The sequence below is a fragment of the Triturus cristatus genome, chromosome 8, assembly GCF_964204655.1.
Source record: "Triturus cristatus chromosome 8, aTriCri1.1, whole genome shotgun sequence".
Classification (NCBI taxonomy): Eukaryota; Metazoa; Chordata; class Amphibia; order Caudata; family Salamandridae; genus Triturus; species Triturus cristatus.
The window spans coordinates 1,229,250,106-1,229,269,412 of record NC_140591.1 but is presented as its reverse complement, the minus strand read 5'-3'; the positions used below and the strand labels follow the sequence as shown (position 1 = coordinate 1,229,269,412).

Genomic DNA, 19,307 nt, shown 5'->3' with positions numbered 1-19,307 from the left:
TTTTGGAATTGGAACCCTATTTCTGACCTGTTGTTGAACGAGGCCTCGTAATCATGCTCCATCCACATGTGCTGTGCGAAAATGGAGTGTTTTTGTTATCACAATGCACCATCTTCTAGGGTGGGACAGGCTTAACCTCTTGTCAAGGTTGACACTTTACAATGTTAAACATTTAATAAGCGGGCAATTATAAGGCAACACCAAAAGTGCAGGGCCACTCTCCTGCTGCATCTGGGTCATTTATTGAACTGTGGCTCAGAATCCATTGTGCCCGCATTATAAATGAATCATATCCATTTTAGACTGGAGCATTGACCAGTAACCTGGCTGACGATAAGGGTGCGTGGTTTTTTATATCTTAATCTCCGGTTGTAATCATTAAATCCTTTCCACCACTTGTCATAGGGACCTTTGTCAACAAAGAGAAATGAGGAGAAAACATCTACATTGCAATTAAACATTAAAGACTTTAAATGCAGTCAATACTGAGAATTAGTGTGAGTTACATGGTTTTATTTTCAAATCTTTTAATCTTTCATCTATGTATTTATTAAGCATTAATCTTTAGATTTCAGTATTAAACTTGTATGTAATCCACCAATCAGTATTTGATTCTAAATTATAGTACAATATTCATTAGAATCACAGTCAATATAGTAATAATACAACAAGCATGTTCAATAAAGGAAATTCTTTATTCTAAATAAGATGGCACAATGAGAGGAAAAGGTGTTAGTTCAGAAACCCAATGAAGAGTCCTGATGAGAGAGAAATCTATCTGTGCACAAGCATAACACCTTTGCATCTCAGACTGTAAATTGTTCAGAGTCATAATTCAGCAGACATATAGAATTAGGCTAAATAACCTCATGTGTAGAGAAGTCTGGAAACTAATCGGCAAGTCTCCAGCCAGAGTGTCGGGAAAGGAATCATCCCTAGTCTAGAAACACGCACCTATATAAACACACAAATTCTAAGTTGAAACATTATTTACTTTTGTCTTTTTCTTCCTCCAATAGAATATCAGTAAACCTCTAGGAATAAGCAACCCCCCACCCCGTTTTCTCATCAGAGCATAGTAGGCTTTCTATTGGTTGTCCAATACAAAACAAGGGTCTATTCACTATCTCGGAGTAGGCTTTCGATGTAGAAACATCTGCAGTAAAGAGAAGGAAAACATCTTGCACAAACAACTATTCACTGCGAAAAACTGGCCTTTCAGTGTTAATGAATTATTTTTAATTTACCATGGCACAACAGTTAAGCTAACTTAAATCAGCGCTTTTATTTATTTGCAGGCCTACAAGATTTAAGTATGATTACCTACTACAATTTGCATTTAGTGTATGCTTTATTTAAAATGAAGCTTGTGCACATTATTAAGTGTATTTTGGCATTAAATACAATTCACAACACCAGTTTCCCCACTCTGATGGTTGAAAAGAACAACACAATTTCTTCACAAATTAATCTCCAGAGTGCACCATTATCTTCTGTTGATATTTTATTTTTCAGGGTTCCAATTTTCTATAACTTTCTTATACTCTTTGTTCTTTCTCCCTTCCATTTCTAATTATTCTCTGATTTTTCTATTCCTTTATTATTTTCCTTAGTTAAATAGCATCTGAATCCTTTGTATAAAGTGTATAGGCATATCAAGCAAATACCAATGACTAGTACAGGTCTCAATATGACCCTAAAACATCCTCCACCTACTGTTGCTAACCAATTGCCAAAACTCATTTGCCTAAACTCTGTAATACACTGGTGATTTCTAATGTTTCCAATTAAGGTTTCAGATAAGAAATGTTCTTTACAAATTCTTTTATCTTCCTACTCTTGTCGGGTATATATGAGCAGCAGTACTCAGTTTTCAGCATCTTGCAGACTCGGCCTTTCCCTGCTAATAAAATATCTTATCTACTAGTGTTGATAACTTTCTAATGTTCTCATCATTTAAGACTACTTCTGCAGGTGGTATTATTGCTCCCAACAAATCTCCTATGAATTGTGCCCCATCATTTGTTCTACGTGTGTGTCTATGGGGTGGTGTCATTGTTAAAGCCTATATGCTACTTACATAATACATCTTAGGAAACTGCAAAGCTAAATAACAAACGCCCGCCCCATCAGCTGACAAATGGAAACAGGCATCCTGTCCATGCACAAAATAAACTGTAGGAATAGCTGCCTCTTCCTCGGTTAAAATTTGGGCAGGTCCGCCCAAAACTTCAAAGGTGTGTTCACAATTGCTAATCCCAATATTTATTTTTCTAACATGGTTTCTCCTTTTGTAAAACACAACATTTCCTGTTTTGTTTTCTATCTAAATTAAAATATGGGAAAACGTTTTTCTTTTTATATTCATCTTTTTCCTTCTTCCAATCATTCCTTAAAAAATCTTCTTTATTATTAATAAAGAAAATGTGAGCTCTTCTTTCATCTAATGTTAAGATGAATGTCTTTTCTAATGGTCTCATTAAACAGGTTAGGTTCTGTTTGTATGTCTCAGCATTGTCTAGAGCCATGTGTGATCTAAAGAAATGCCATTTAGAAAGGATCATATAATAATTGGAAAAATAATATTCAAAATGTTCCTGTGTATAAAATTAACTAAGCAAATACTACATGTGATTGCATGTGATAATGGGATATGATGGGATGCCACTTTATCTGCAGCTGAGGAAGAAGGTAAATGTGTACAGATGTAGCAGTCTTTAGCATCTAGAGCTTGAGTTTACTTCTGAACTAATTTAGAATAAACATTAATTGAAAACTATTCATTTGAATAATCTACCAATTAAGCCTTTAATTTTGTCTCATCAAATGTTGTAGGTGCAGTTGTAGATCTAAGTATTTCTATTTTCGGTGAAACATTCATTCCAACAAAAAGGAGTATATTAGCTAATATAACAACTATTAGTGTGATCATAATTACTAATCTACACTTAGCTTTGGTAAGGATGCACATGTTTGTCTATAGTCGGACCTTATGTAGAACAATAGAATCAGACAGATTTATTTATCTGTGTTGAGTTCTATTTGTGCAAATATGCAAGGTCCTTGATTGATCATTTGTAGTTATTTCATTCAGCTGATATACAGAAATCTTCTCGAGGTATCCCTATCCCTAGTCCATTTTCTTCTAAATGTGTTATCACTACTCTTATACTGCAACCTTGACCCTAGGGAATTCTGTTTAATTCTTTTTCTTTATTTTTGTTAATTGTTTATTGTCAGTTTAATTTATTTCAGTCTTTTATTTTGTAGTTTTAAACACAGTTCATCTTGTGTCGTCTCAATGGATTTGATTTTTAAATTCACTAAGAAGTGCTTGTAAAGTTCTTTGATTGCAATTTTTGTTTCAGAATTTTTTTTTAGTCAATGCTGTTTCTTTATGTTTCATATCATGGCGGTTCACATGATCCTGATTTGAGTTCATTAGGTTTTTGACCTAACACATTCTGTACATTCTCCCCATAGTAAGCCCTTTCGGGTGCAGAATACCTACAACATCATGCTCTTTCTCTCTTGGATCTCCTTGGTGTCTGTTGATCTTCTTCTTCTTCTTCTTTGCTTATACCACAAGATTTGTGGTATTCGTTCAATTGACGTACTTGATTTCAATTGCCTCCTACCATTCGGCCTTTCCAGTATCCATGGGGATCTTCCTCTTCTCACACTTGTTCCTTCATCTGGGTCATTTGATTGCTCCAATGACGCTTCAACGGATCCTTTATTCTCAACTCTTGATTCTTCTTCAGAGTGTGGTTCCCACCTCTTTGCGAGATTTTCAGAACTTGCACCAGTGAGAGATTCAGCTGTAATTTACCCCTATGGTCCTGCTGGACATACAGATACAGGAGATCTCGGATTTGGCTCATAAAACACTACTTCTTCGAATGAGAACTTTACTCTCTGAGCGTGCAAGGCGTACACCCAATTTAGTGTCCCAGGACATTTAACCACAGTGTTTGTGATCAGGATGACCTGGTAGGGGCCTTTCCACCTTGGCTCCAGGCAACATGTTAGCACTTTTCTTTACCTTGGTTGAGGTTGTGACATTGCACCTGATGTGAACTTGCAGTGGCAGCTCCAGCCTGGTGACAAAACAGAATGCACCACATTAGCTAATCCTTTGCTGTAATCAAGTATCATGTTACCTGTTATGTTTACAAACTCATTTGCAGGTACAGCAGGCAGTCTCATTGCATGACCCATGAGGATTTCATGAGGTGGTAAACCTGTTCTCCTTACAGGGGTGCTTCGAACACTCATCAAAACCAATGGTAAAACTTTTGGCCATTTCAATGAAGTGGATGCACAATGCGTGCAGGACCATTGAAATGTTGTGTCATAGGGAACAACAAGCTGCCTTGCAACACTGGTCTTCCATCCGCTGAAACCCAGATGTCATAGGCATTTTAGTACACCCTGCTCTTATCCACCCATGTTTTTCTGCCTCTGAAATTTCATCCTATAGTCTCTTGATGTCTTCCCAAGTGTCAGCTTCCACACTTGCCCCTGTTGATTCCATGCTTCTCCCACTGTGTTGCTTCCCAAGCCACCCTGTTGCTTCCCAACCCCTGCCCTTCAGGATTATAGCTCCCCCACCATATTAATTGTCCCAGCAAGCATTGCTTCCCCACAATTGTGCTACAATTGTTTTCTTTTTGTTTACTGATCCAATTCAGATTGGTAAACAAAAACAAAAAAAGAGCTTACAAAAGAGCACATGCCTAGAAAATTACATGATCAGCCGCATCATAGGCTTTTTTGTCATTTTTTTAACCTATGCTGTACAACATTGGACATGCTGCAAGAACAGGTAACAGAATAAGTTGTGAATTCCCATTGTATTTGGAGCAGGACGTCCTGGAGATGGTTGGCGTCTGGAACACCTATCTGCCAGCCTCCCTAAAAGTAGGAACTCAGCAACTAAATATGTACCACAACGCTGCAGCCTTAGCAGCACTGTCCCTCTAAACGTAAGATCTTCAGTTCACTGGCAGCACAGTGATAGCACATTTAAAGTGCTTCTTCAGGAAACTGAGTATCACATAATTTGGTCAGTCAAGAAAGCTCAGATCTTTTTCCAAGTTTCCCTATTTACACCATCGTCAGTTCAGTTCCTGGATGAGATCGTCTTCTCCAATACAATGCCAAAGAACAATGCTCTTGATTTACCTGTCTTCCAGGAGCTGGGAGTATATTGTATTATATCAAGGTGAGTTGAAAAATTCACACATCACTTGTAAAAAAGAGTCTGCCAATGTTCAAGAAATTTCTAAATAAAAAGTTAAGATATTTTTGTCTGAAACGGGGCAAAAGCAAAATTTAGAATGAACCAAGCGATATGGCCCAAAAAGTTTGCTCACCCCCATAGTGCAAAGATAAGTGTCTTCCTTTGAGACTTCAAGTGACTTACTAAAATTCAGGTGCAATATGAAAACACACGTCTTCTGCTCAGTCTGCCAACTGAATGAGCACTCCATCCTCCTAGTTCCTGAACATGCTAAACAAATTCACTTCATATTGGCTCCACAGACCTAAGCTTTTTACTTTGAACTCTTCAACTCTGAGATAGCAGACAAGGATAATTATAAACCATTCCAGCCTATATAATTATGTTCCTTTCGTGACTAGTGGTGGCTGGTAGGGAATGGTGGTGGGGAGGATGGGGATTTAGACATACAAAAAGAATACTTACCTGCTCATGGCCGGTCACCAGCCCTAGCCTTTTCTTCGTCCTCGCTGTTCCCCTTGCTCCCAGCAGCACCACGGCTCTCCTAAGCCAATCACCACACTGCTGTTACCATTAAAGCAGCATCGTGAGTGGTCTGAGTAACGTGGTTCAGCGCTCAGATGGAGACTGACATGTTCTCCACCAAGTTTGTGCATTACAGTCCGGTGGAGAACATGCTAAGTGCGTATGACGGTTTGGTCGGCCCAAGACGTCCGACCAAACTGTCCTCCTCCTCCTCCCTTTGGCATCACAGGAGCCCAGTCCAGCCCGTCCTAGCCTGGCTGCAAGATACTAAAAATAAAATGAAAGTACCATCTGTTGTTATTATTTTATTTTCCCTTTTACACTGCTCCGAGAGCAGTGGGGCGATGCTCCCCGTCTTAGCGAAGGAGACACCACTGATCATACCTATTTTTTTTAATGGGTGAGCTTTTTTGTATTGTCTGTTATGTTTGTGTGTGGACTACGAAAGGTGACCGATGAAAGGTGGTGATTTGGCTTTTTAATACTTAGAAGAATAACTGTGTTCATCTCCCTATGCTTATGTGTGTTTGTTACATGCACACTTATTCTCTCAATTGCTGCTGTGTTGTTTGATGGTGTGTACGATGTAATGTCTTGTCTGCCTAAGCTCTTCCCATGCAATATCACAAAACCGGGAAACACCATGTCTTTTTCTCATTCTGTCAAATAATTTGTACAGGCCAGACACTCCATTTTTCCTGAACAAATGATCAACACGAACGATGAGTGCACTGCTAAAACTGTTGCGATGCAATTGCGCTATAGCGCAATGTAACCCTAAATAGAACATTGCAAATACAAATCCGACCCTTAATATATTAAATACATCCGCTACGTCAGTGTGTGAGACTAATATGCAGTGAATGGTACTTGAGGTGCCTATCTATGGTCATCACTCCATTTAGTTCACATAATTATAAGGTTTGTGCATATTAATATAAGGCGTCAGTGTTGTGCAGATGTGTTGAAATAAAATGGTTCCTTTGTGATTTCTTGAAAATCACTACCTTCGTGTCAGGCCAACCTTTGAAAGGACATTTAGAGTGGGGCAGATTCACACCTGTGCAATTCAACCACCAGTAGAGCTGAGGAAGATTCAGTCACTTGTCAAACCTATGTCTTTGCAGACAAAATCTTACAGTCAGCACCTTAAGGAAATAAAGGAGAACAAACCCACCAGTGACTCATTCTTATGTTATGTTTATTTGTATAGTACATATCACCCGAGAGGGTATCCAGGCGCTTGCGCAAGGTGTGCAGATGTGTGGTCCCAAGGTGCTTATATGAAGAGCCAGGCCTTCAGCTTCTTGCAGAACTCAGTAAGTGAGGAGGAGGCTCTGATGTGTTGAAGGAGGTCGTTCCAAATTATCGTGCATACTGTTCAACACACACTCTGCACTACTGTGTGCAGCAGACATATCAATATCTCATCGTAGCTCACTGAATTGATGCATCTTCATCACAAAAATTTGGTTCTGCCCCATCTCAACAAACGTTATTGATGTCCTGGTGCCTCTTCACTGCAGCATCTAGCACACAGGCCACTGCAAACAAAACGGAGGCCACGCTGTCATCCAAAGACCAGCATGGGCCTGCACACTATCACACCAACTGCCCAATATCTCGTTCAAGCACCTCTCCCATTACTTCTTACTCTCCACAGCCCAGGCTGTAGTATTCCACCCTATCTCCTGCTCACACTAGTCCAGTCCCTCCGCCCCCTCCTAAATCTCCAATGCCATCATCAAAGGTTTGAGGTTTGGCAGCTACTCTTAAGACCATCTTCTTCAGCAACTTTAACATGCTGAGTGACCGTATGGAACCAGAATATGTGGACTGATTCATGCTGGGCCAAAATATGCTATCTTAAATAGTGTTTACAAACTTTTGGCCTTTTGGAGTTAGAAGTAGACACTCTACACCCACTAGAGTAATATTTTTTAGAAATAATGTTTAGGCCACAATATTTACATCCGGCGTTATTTTTGTTATCACTATTCTCACATATAATCTTAGGTGACACCTCAACCTAGCCTATGATGAAAACATTTCTTAATTCTGGTAAACAATGCAGCTGTCAAACAGCCTGCTATTTTGCTAACTCATAGAAAAGGCAACATCCTTCCACACACCAACGCATTTTAACATCTATAATTTTGGTATGATTTGCTGTAACCTACTTTAGTTTGGTGTATGTATGTATGCCTTTCTTATTAATCTAGTCTGGATGACTCTATTGCCTCCAGCTCTATTTCCAAGTCTTTTGTTCTTTGTTGACATTACCTGTTCTCCATCTATGAAAATACGTAGCAAATTAAGTTTGGTAATTTGGTCTTTTAGTTTTGCAAACAAACTGTCGAATAGAGAAAGAGGAGGTGACGAAATTGGTCTGTATGATTTTGAAGCGACACAAAGCATTGTGCGAATTTTAATATTCAATTTAAAAAAACAATTATTAATGATTCAGAACTCAGTTCTTATATAATGCTGACACTCTGTTTTATCTTTTGGTTCTAGGCCACATTTAATCCAGATGAAGCAAGCAGCACCGTGAAAGAGGTTTGTGGGAAATGTTTTTAATTGTTGCTTTTGCTGACCTTTCTTTAAAAAAAATCGATTTCATAGTTCACAGTAAAGCTCTTTTATAGTGCAACAACAGAGCTCTGTTACCCATTTTTATGTGACAATTACATCAGAATGTACCCAGCATGATGCATCAAGATCATAATATTTATTAAAGTCTCGTTCAGAAACAATTGTACCAAAATTGTCTCATCTCATCAGAACATAATTATTACAGAGTTGGTGATAACGACCTTGTGGAGATTCTAGAGTGATGACTTGCAGAGTTAATGGATTTCTTTGATTTGCTAAAAATGCACTGTTTTCATTTAATAATTTGCTCAAATTTTGGCAGATGCTTGGTATATCCACTTCAGAATCTCTATTCCATATACCCATTAATTGTTCCCCATATCAGAAAATACTAAACTGATCTAAGCGTCCTGATTCGCTGAGTGCAACTTTGTGATGTTTTAGCTGTGACATCATGTCATTGCAGATATGGTTGCATTGTTAACCATAAATGTAACACTTCAGTGTGCTTTCCACCCTTCACACAGCACAGAAACCACATTAGCCTCTGTCTTAGACAGGCAAAACATATTTTCATGGACCGTATTCAGAATGGCTGTGTATTTAAGATTCAATTTAAGCTCTTTCATGCCCTATGGAAGGAAATGCTGTTTTTGTATGGTCACCCCAAAGTTTTTAGACTTATGCTGCTGGTTTTTCGACTCTGAGAGTGCACTTAGACCTGATAACCAGTCCTCATTCCATGTGCCCTTGCCCGTAAACTGATATTTCAAATTGGCTTTTACCCAATTGGCTGAGCAAGCTTACCTGTAAGTCCCTGGTAAATGGTACCAAGAGCATTTAAGTTGGGAAGCCCCAAGGAATGGAACTCTGGTTGTGCCACCCTGGGTTGGACACGAGAAAAACTGGACTCCTATCCCACCATTTGCAGGATGGATGAGAAGTTTGCTGGTCCGATTTTGCCAATTAAAGTAATGGCAAAGCCAGACTTAACCTAGTATATGTGTAAGTATCCCCTGTGACAGTCCTATCGATTTCTAGGGCAGGATTCAATATATTCCACTTGCAGAACATGCAACTTTACATGTTTTGACAGTTAAAGCGCAGAGCTGTCATTTTTACTGTGGAAAAGTTTGGTCGCCCATTGGCAAGAGCAGAGTTACATGCTGACCGCTTAGCTGTGGTAACTCTAGAATGGTACAACCAAAGTGGGTCATCCAAGGTATCAAACAACTCGTTATAATAAGCTCAACTGGATTTTCAGGTCTAAATTAATGTAAAGTTGCAATATGCGATTTTAGCAAAGTTGTCACTTTGTTGCCTCTAGTCCCCTGTGCCCATACTGGCAGCACATAGGGTCCTGTAGCCGAAACGTCTTTCTGTCTTTCTGGGGAGACATGCTAATGACTCCCAGGAAAGGATACAATAGGGGCCTGCTGTGGAAGGAGGTGTAAGCTCCCTTCTTTAGGAAGCCACACAGGTGTTGGTCCAAAAGTCAAGCTTCAAAGGAGCAGCCGCCTTTGAGGGCAAATGGATTACACTTTGGAGTGAGGATGCTCCATTGTTCAGGCAGATGGCTGGCACCTGGGACAACAGATGCCAAACCAATTTTCCAGTGCGTGTAACCCCCTTGGTAGCCACTCCTACAGGTTGGGCTTGGGAGATCCACACGCCATGAGGGAGGACTTGCCATATTGGAAGTAGGCAGAATGATGCATCATGGGATGCCCAGATACCACACTTCGCAGGAAGTGGTCATCAGGTGGGAGGGAACCGGGCAGCCAATTGGCTGCCAACCACATCCTGCCCTCAGAAATTCCCCTAAAACCTACAGTTGAAGGGACAAGATGGTCACAAAACAAAACAAGAAACTTAAAAAACCCTTATTGAGAGCAATGATACCTGAAAGGTATCTTGGCACTAAAGACTGCAATTAATTGGAGCTGGAAACAACAGATGCAATTACTTGGAGAAACAATTAGTTGGAGAAAGGCCAAGTTTTTTATGCTTTTCTGAATTGGCAGAAGTTTTAGCAGCAACCACAGAAAACACCCGAGCACCTGTGCTGGTCAGATGGACCCTAGGTACTAGAAAAAGCAATGTTTCTTGGACAGAAGGTCAAGACTCAGAAGGTAATGCTGCAACTTATTTTGCAAAAAGGAGGGTCTAGAATGATTCTAGGCTCAGAAGTCTAAGCATATAGCTTTAAAAATAATTAATTTGGAGAAAGGCAGGCAGTGAATGGCTTTCAAATAGGAAGAACCTGAAACGCACTTTAGAAGCAGTCACGTTTTGAATTCTCTGTAGACACTTCAGATGAACAGCAGAAGAAGTAGTAGCTCTACAGTATTATTTTATGTATTCATAACTGTCTTTGGGAATCAATTTCATATCTCAGAAATGTGTCTGAAATACAAGTTAAGGTGTATTTTTAGGTCTGACATTTGAGACAGCTATGTCTGAAATACAAGTTAAGGTGTCTTTTTAGATCTAGCATTTGAGATAATATACTGTGCCTCACCAGACTATATTTAAAAAAAAAAAAAAATCGGATATAATATACATACACAGAGAGACCTTTGGTCTGTGGGCTTCATCATATGGTCTGTTACACTGTCATTCACATTTTTCTTCTACCCACTACAACATACAGAAAGTGGCAATGGGTCAGCCCATTTTTCTCATAGGCTACTTTCACTTGAGTGACTCCCAAAACATGCACACATTGTTCACCTACCGCTAAAAATGGTTCCTTACTCTTCAGTGACAAAAATAGTTTAAACTGTGCTTTTTTTGTTTTATTTTTATACTAACTTTTAAAGACAGCAAATCTGTTCTGCCTACAATTTGATGCCAGGCTAGATGGTGATTTATAGATGTTTGTTTATTAAAGTTTTTGTTATAGTCTTTAAGTGACCATCTAGTATTGTAGCTGCCTGACTTCTTTTCAATCCTTAGCTATGTTGTGCTTTATTTGGTGCAAAGGGCAACCGAAAGGTTAATTTTCAGAACATTACCACTAAAACAGCTGCATTAGGGTTTATTTATGTTCATTTTTATTGCAAGCATAGGAAGCAGCATGTTTTCTTTTTTTTTTGTGGCACATGCTGGTAATCACAAATATCTATTGCTCCACCTTGTCATGGCCAAGCATATTAGCTTTCTTTAAGAGACCATAGCTCTTCCAAAGCCTTAATCCTGTCTACCGACTACGGGTTATCTGGACGGTGCAGCTCCCACCTGCTCTGGTGTCGGAAGTGGCAGTGAAAGGCTTGATTATTTAGAACAATCCCTCCAATGACGTTCCAGGTGACCTTTTTGCTGTCTGGGACGATCATATGTCCCCTGGAAACAGGAAATTCGAGAAATGTCCTGGATTTGCTAAGAGTAAACGCCCATGGCATCAGATGCAGAAGTTTTTGTTTTTCTTATGATGACTCACTCACACTCTTTATTGCTTTTTGTGCCTGTGATTACTTTCTCTTCACCAAGGCGACACCCGCCACAGCGCTGGGAGCCTCTTCAGCTGAAAAAGCAAAAATAAACCTCTGGCTGGCATGTAGGAAAACTTTAGTGACCAAAGCTTTCCCCTCAGCCTCCCAGCACTTAGTGCGCCACCTCTCACACTAACTGTTGCACAATATGTTTAGGTCTCGCTGAGCCCCAGCGCTTGCGCTGGCTCGGAGAGACATTTTATAGTTGGGATTTTCAAAGTGCTGCTGTGGCCTAAAGCTTCAGTGCACGTGAACGTGCACGCGCGCAGCGCCATGTGTCTTTCCTCCGCAGCACGCGATCGCAATCGCGATCACTTTCACTTTCGCGGCGATCGCAATCGCGATCACTTTCACTTTGGGCTGCCTCCTGCTCCAGACTTATTTCACTGCACGGCTATCACGCTCCACAGACCACCCTGCCCTGTGTGGGCATGGCTCCTACGTACAGACTCACTCTCATCATATGCTGCCCGGCAGTCAGGCATTTACCAGCTCCTTAAGGGTCACGCTCTACAGGCCGCCTATGTTCTGCTCTGTGCTCCTCTAGGCACTGGCAGTCCTTCACAGACCGCCCTGCTCTGCCCTCTGCACCGATGTGCACTACAGCAGCCTCAGCACGCCCCTCCCGGTTCACGACGCCGCCCGTGTCAGGCCTCCTCCCTCCCTGCAGACATATGGGGCCTCCTCCGCCGGCCCGTCCAGCCCCTTTGTCTCCGGGCCGCGCTGCGATTCCCTGCCATTGTCTCCGACCATTTCAGATGTTAACAAGGGCTGCGTTTGTTCCAAACACACTGGAGTGGAACGCTTACAAATTAGCTCAAGTGCCCAGGAATTGCGACATGAGGAGAGTTGGCAAATTTTCACTAAAATGTTTTAACTTCATCTAAGGTTGGCCCTTGTAACAGGAACGCCCTTGCCTCAGCACCACAGTTTGTGCAGGCTCCCGGGCTCAGATTTTGATCATAAAGAATGAAAAACATAGAGGCCAATCTTCTTGTTAAATATGCTACCAGTCTAATTACTGGAATGTTTACTCGTATACCGAAGTAATTATACCAAATGCTGGGTGTTGTGGAAGCGCTTGTGCTTATTAGTGGCCAAAAGCCACTGCGACAACTGAAAACATTTTATGAACATACATGGAAGACTCCTTTAAACTGTTCTTTCATCTTGTGAACACAAGCTTTCACGTGAGAGGGTTCATTTAAAATGTGCATACGCCTCGTGTATACAGATGCTCACAATTGATTCGGGCGGTCTGCTGTGCTGTGGATGCGACTCAAATTACGAAGTTTAATCTGAAAAGAAAAGAGCCCGTGCTTTCTCGAGGGCATGTACCGGTCTGATTAATCAACGGAGAAATCAGGCAAATTAGCACTGCATTTTAGCAGGCTGCGGTGAGGAACTTAACATGCAATAAGTCATGAATGACATCGCGACTAAGTGACACCAACCGAGGCTACCGCACTGCCCCATAGGAATGACCTTGTGGTATATTCATCACAACTAAGCAAAGTTTGCTGCAAATACCAAGTCACGTGACACATCCTAAATCTAAATGACTGTGGTAGAAACTGGCCTCTGAGTTTTAGCAAAGAACTAATTTTTTCCACGTGCCAGTGGTTGTGAAGTAAATGTCTGGGAGGCAGAGGCCGTTCACACCTTATCCTGCCTGCCCCTTTGTTTCCCGGCCTTTAGAGATGCTGCCGAGAGCGTGCCGGCAAACACCCCCTGTAAACCCGGACACCAAAGGGCAGCTGCCCCTCCCTCCCCCCCTCTTTTATCCCATGCAAATCCGACCGCAGGTAGAGATTCACTTTTATTTTATTCAGTAACGCTTTGGGGCTTAAGGGGGGACGATGGAAACACTAGCCCCAATGAAAACAACATTATTTTTAAGGAGCAATAACCAGATCTCCCTGGAGATGCGAAGAAAGAAACCGGATGTATTGAAGAAACTTTGATCTGGTGCAAATAGCAAAACCGGACAAGTCAGTTTTTCGCTAGGTTTAATGATAGCACACTTGAAAATTATTACTAGAAAGGCAACGCCCGACCATTTGAAAGGCACATTCTTACACGCATGAACGAAATGGAGCGGGAGCCATTGCTTACACTTATGTTATATTAATGGATGAATGTGTCCTTGTGTAATGTAACTGGTGCTCATAGAAAGCGCTTCAATAGCTTCGGGTCGAGTTCGCCCTATATAAATCTGCAGCAAAAAAAAAGGATTATAAATCAATGTGCAATTACAATTCAAAAGTTACAAAACCATTTGTAGTTCATAAAGGGTCATTTTAATTCTCATCATCGATGATACTTAGAAAGGGACAAAATATGTTGCCTCGAGCTTAGTCTCTGCTTTCACGTTTGAAAAGCTGTATACACCTGGTCAGTTTATTATTATTTAAACCAAGCGAAATAGCTTCAGAGTGATTTTTTTTTCCTTATTTTTCTTATTTATTTATTTTGGCATGGTTGAGCAAATACAATTTCTGCGTTTCCTATCTTACAAGGGAAAAGAATGGAGCAAATAAATTTGCACGCTTCTGCCCCAGTGCAAAGTTATCGACAAACAACACTGAAAAAAAACAGCGCAGTTTGCACTATTTTTGCTACTTATGTAATTGAAAGAAAGTGCATAAATATTTTGGTTGAAATGAAGACTCGCATTTCTCATTCGAAAAGTGGAATACGTTTTCTACGTCGTTATTTACATCTTCCCTCCAAAATTATCCATTACCTCTGCTTTTGACCAGGCTGGGTAAATACCATGTTCTATATTATCTATTCCACACGCAGTCTGAATGAATGGCGTCAATTAAATGCTCCTATTTTTTGGTGCCAGTTGAAAGTTTTGGGTGAAAGCCTCTTGGTTTTATCGGACTCCAAGACACCATTTCTCTGTGAGCGGGGGTAAATGTGAATTTAGGGTAGCTGCATTGTTTATCTATTTCTTATTTACACACGACAAAATGTTGACATTAGTTTGATATCTGTGTTGGCCTTGTTTGTACAAAATTCTGTCTTCTCTGTTCCATGATACTCTCGCACCAAACGGGCAATGAAATGAATTTGCTCCGTTTTAAGTACAAATGAATTCGGGGCTTATTCACAAGCCGCTTGTGCCGTCGGTGCGCCACTTTTAATATGGGGAAAAAGTACGTAGCGGCAGCGCAATGGGCTTGTAAATAAGCCCCGAATTGTTTCGGTTTGTTCGCTCCTGTGCGAGTGAGGTACATACATACACCCTGTTCCCATCCAATCAGATTGCACGTATGCGGTAATTTATGGATTTTGGGATGTGCTACTCAACATACAAGATGCGTGAAAGTGGAATTTGTGCATTTAACCAAAAGCAAAATGGTGCACAAGCCCGCACATTTTCAAAAGCTCAGTGAAGCATCCTAAAAAGTACTGACAGTTATTTATTTGGGAAAGAGTCCTAGGACAAAATTCACCACTCGATTGTCACCTTGAAGTGGACTGGTGGTTTAAGTTCCAATGGTATATTTTTTTTAAGGTTTGTTAAATAGCCAAATGCCCCACTAACTGACTCTGCTAAAAAAAAAAAACATACAGTGACACCGTGTCCATGTCGGTGTCTACAAATTAAGTGCTGTAGCTGAGCACCGGCACAAATGAAACACTTCACAACGCATTTTTAAATAACAGCAAACAGTGCTAAACGATGTAGTGTGGGGTTCAAAATATTAGAGTACGTTGTAGTAGCACACGCCGCCCCCCCTTCAAGGCATTTTGGTTTGTATGGCAGTGTAGCACAATTAACTCACACAGGGCCAGGTCTCAGTTGCCATGGCACAAACTTTAAAACTCCTGATTTAGCATGATGGTACATTGCATTCTGGGAGCATGTGGAGGACCTGCGTGGAATATGGTCTGGGTCTTGAACCCAATGGCGGGATAATATCCCTGAGGTTAAGATTCAGACATAGCTACACATGAGATGCCTGCCTGCCTGTCTTAAGATGGCTCCGCTTCATCAGCTTAAGCTATTGGCATTGTAAATGACAATGCCTTTTATTGATGCTTTAAAACAAACATTTAGATAAAAGGCATCGTCATTTACAATGCCAATAGCTGAAACTCTCGCAAATGCGAGACCTATTGCATTGCAAATGCTTGTTTTAATATTGCAGCTTGTGCCATTTGTAACCTAACTCACATTAAAAACGCTGTTGCTATCTAATATTATTTTTGTTTTTGAAAGTGAGTGATAGCTACTTAGGGCCTAATTACAACTTTGGCAGTCTTGGAGCAGGGCCGCCATGCCACCACCCTTCTCTAAGACCGCCACAGCCATACTGACACCGCCCGCCAGATTATGACTTTTTTAGTCTCTGGGGGATGTTTCTTTGGTGGTGCCTATGAAAAGGGCACCACAATGGGAGCGTCAAAGGCAGTTCCTGCACAGCATGGACTGATGCAGTCCATGCTGTGTGGGACCTGGGGTGCATACACACAGGAGGGCACAACATGTGCCTCCCCAGCATGCACCCCATGGCTCACTGCCATGAAAACCATGGCGAAGAGGAAACCCGTAATATGCTTGGAGGTGCCACACCGGGACCGCCAAGCATATTGCGGCCTCAAGACCCCTGCAAAACCACCATGGATCATAGAGCCCTGGCGGTTATGGCGCTCTGACTGCCAACTTGTAATAGGGCGGCCGAACCGTCGGTGCAGCGGCGTACGCACTGCCACCATGGCAGCGGCAGTTCATCGAACCACCGTAGTCATAATTAGGCCCTTATTACACAGCCCACAATAGTGTTGTCCAGACTCAATGTGGTTTATTTCCATAATCATGTGTAATAATGTTCCATAAACAAAAAGGCAAGCCCGTCTGTGCCTGTCCGTGCTTGGACCGCACCCAGCGCCAAACCCCATGGCCCCCGCTAGCGCCACGATGCCAGACGCCGCTACGACTCCCAACACCCTCCGCTAACTCAACACCGGCCGATCGTTCACCTGCTTCCAAGTCACCCCGAAGCTCACACACGGACCCTTCTCCTGCCGGAGCTGCAGCTTCACCAGCCAAAGAACACCTGCACATCCTGCCCGTCCCACCAGGGCAGTTCGGAATCATCTCAGATGCATACTACTCAACACCCGCTCCGTCTACAAGCACGCCATCGAACTCTGGGACCTACTTGTCTCATACTCCCCGGATGTTGCCTTGCAGGCGGAGACCTGGATGAACCCCTCCTCGGCACCTGACATTGCCATAGCCATCCCAGACGGCTACAAGATCACCCGCAGGGACCGCACCAACAGACCAGGAGGAGGAATCGCCATCGTCCACAGGAATACCCTCAGATTTACGACCAGCACCGAAGCCACCCTCAGCGTCGCCGAACACCGGCACTTCCAGATCCACATCGATCCCAACACCACCCTCAGAGGAACCCTCGTCTACAGACACCCCGGACACTGGCCACAGTTCAGCGACTCATCTTCTCGACCAGCAACCACGTCACCTTCAGCCACACCACAGAACTCCACGGACCGACCACCACTGCATCCACTTCTCCTTCGAGAAACACACCACACACAACCACCCACAATGGATCCCCCACCGCAGCTGGAACAAGGTCACCGAAGACCAGCTAATCACCACCCTCGCCCGAGACCCACCAACCGACCCCACAACACAGCTGTCCGCAACCTCAGGCAATGGATCGACGACTGCGCCAACACCCTCCCCCTGATCAAAAAACACTCAAACAGACACACCGACAGAAAAGCCATCTGGTTCACCACCGACCTCCAGGCTTCCAAACATACTTGCTGAAGACTCGAGAAGAAGTGGTGCCACGAACAGACACCGAACAACCACGCAGCCCTCAAGAACGCCAGCCGCAAACACCACCAACTCATTCAAACCACCAAAAGGACCTCCTTCAAGGAACGCATCAACAACAATGCGCACAACATCAAAGAGCTCCTCAATATCGTGAAGGAACTCACCAACCCCAGCTCCAGCTCTAACGACCTCCCGCCGTCGCAAGACCTCTGCGACTGCCTAGCCACCTTCTTTCACCGCAAGATCGCAGACATCCACGACAACTTCAACACCCAGACCCCCCCCGACAGCCGCCAACACCTCAAACACACCGCCCCCCAGCCACACCGGCCTCCTGCTCTCCTGGAACCACGTCAACGATGATGACGCCACCAAAATCATGAACACCATCCACTCCGGCTCACCATCCGACCCCTGCCCTCACCACATCTTCAACAAACCGAGCTCCATCATCGCACCCCAACTCCGGAAGATACTCAACAGCTCCTTCGAGACCGCCACCTTCCCGGAGAGCTGGAAACACGCCGAGATCAACGCCCTACTCAAGAAACCCAAGGCGGACCCAAAGGCCCTCAAGAACTTCCGGCCCATCTCCCTGCTCCCATTCCCGGCGAAAGTCATCGAGAAGATTGTCAACAGGCAACTGACCCGCTTCCTCGAGGAAAACAACACCCTGGACTCGTCCCAATCCGGATTCCACACCGTCTGCCACCACACCTTACGCACACTTCTCCACGACTCGGGGATCCGCGAGAAAGCCCTGGACTGGACCACCTCCGACCTCACCGGCAGAACCCAGAGAGTCTGCCTCCCTCCATTCCGATCCGAAGCCACCAAGATCACCTGCGATGTACCCCAAGGATCATCCCTCAGCCCGACCCTTTTTAACGTCTACATGGCACCGCTTGCCAACATCGCACGACCTCAACATCATCTCATACGCCGACGACACCCAGCTGATCCTCTCCCTCACCAAGGACCCCGCCACTGCCAAAACCAACCTCCACGAAGGAATGAAGGCATGTGCCGAATGGATGAAGAACAGTCACCTGAAACTGAACTCAGACAAGACGGAGGTTCTCATCCTCGGCTCCACCCCCTCCGACTGGGACGACTCCTGGTGGCCGGCCACGCTGGGAGCTGCACTGACACCCACTGACCAAGCACACAACCTGGGGTTCATCCTTGACTCATCACTATCAATGACCCAACAACTCAACGCCGTCTCCTCCTCCTGCTTCAACACCCTCTGCATGCTTCACAAGATCTACAGATGGATCCCCACCGGAACCAGAAGGACGATCACCCAGGCCCTCGTCAGCAGCAGGCTGGACTACGGCAACACCCTCTACGCGGGAACCACGGACAAACTCCAGAAAAGACTCCAATGCATACAGAACGCATCCACATGCCTCATCCTCGACATCCCCCACCACAGCCACATCACCCACCTGAGAGACCTGCACTGGCTCCCCGTCAACAAGAGAATCACCTACAAGCTCCTCACCCACACTCACAAAGCACTCCACATCGCCAGATCAGTATACCTCAACAAACGACTCACCTTCTACACCCCGAACCGCCAGCTTCGCGCCGCTGACCTTGCCCTCGCCACCGT

At 43.4% G+C, this 19,307-nt stretch overlaps 1 protein-coding gene across 1 annotated transcript in view; it reads left to right on the top strand.

The window, feature by feature from the left end:
• The window catches only part of DYNLT3 (dynein light chain Tctex-type 3), a 118,781-nt gene that overhangs the window by 18,428 nt on the left and 81,046 nt on the right, over nucleotides 1-19,307 (top strand). Inside the window, exon 2 of the mRNA XM_085622909.1 lies at nucleotides 8,288-8,329. Within this exon, the coding sequence (XP_085479035.1) occupies nucleotides 8,288-8,329 (42 nt within the window). The remainder of the gene's footprint in view (nucleotides 1-8,287; nucleotides 8,330-19,307) is intronic.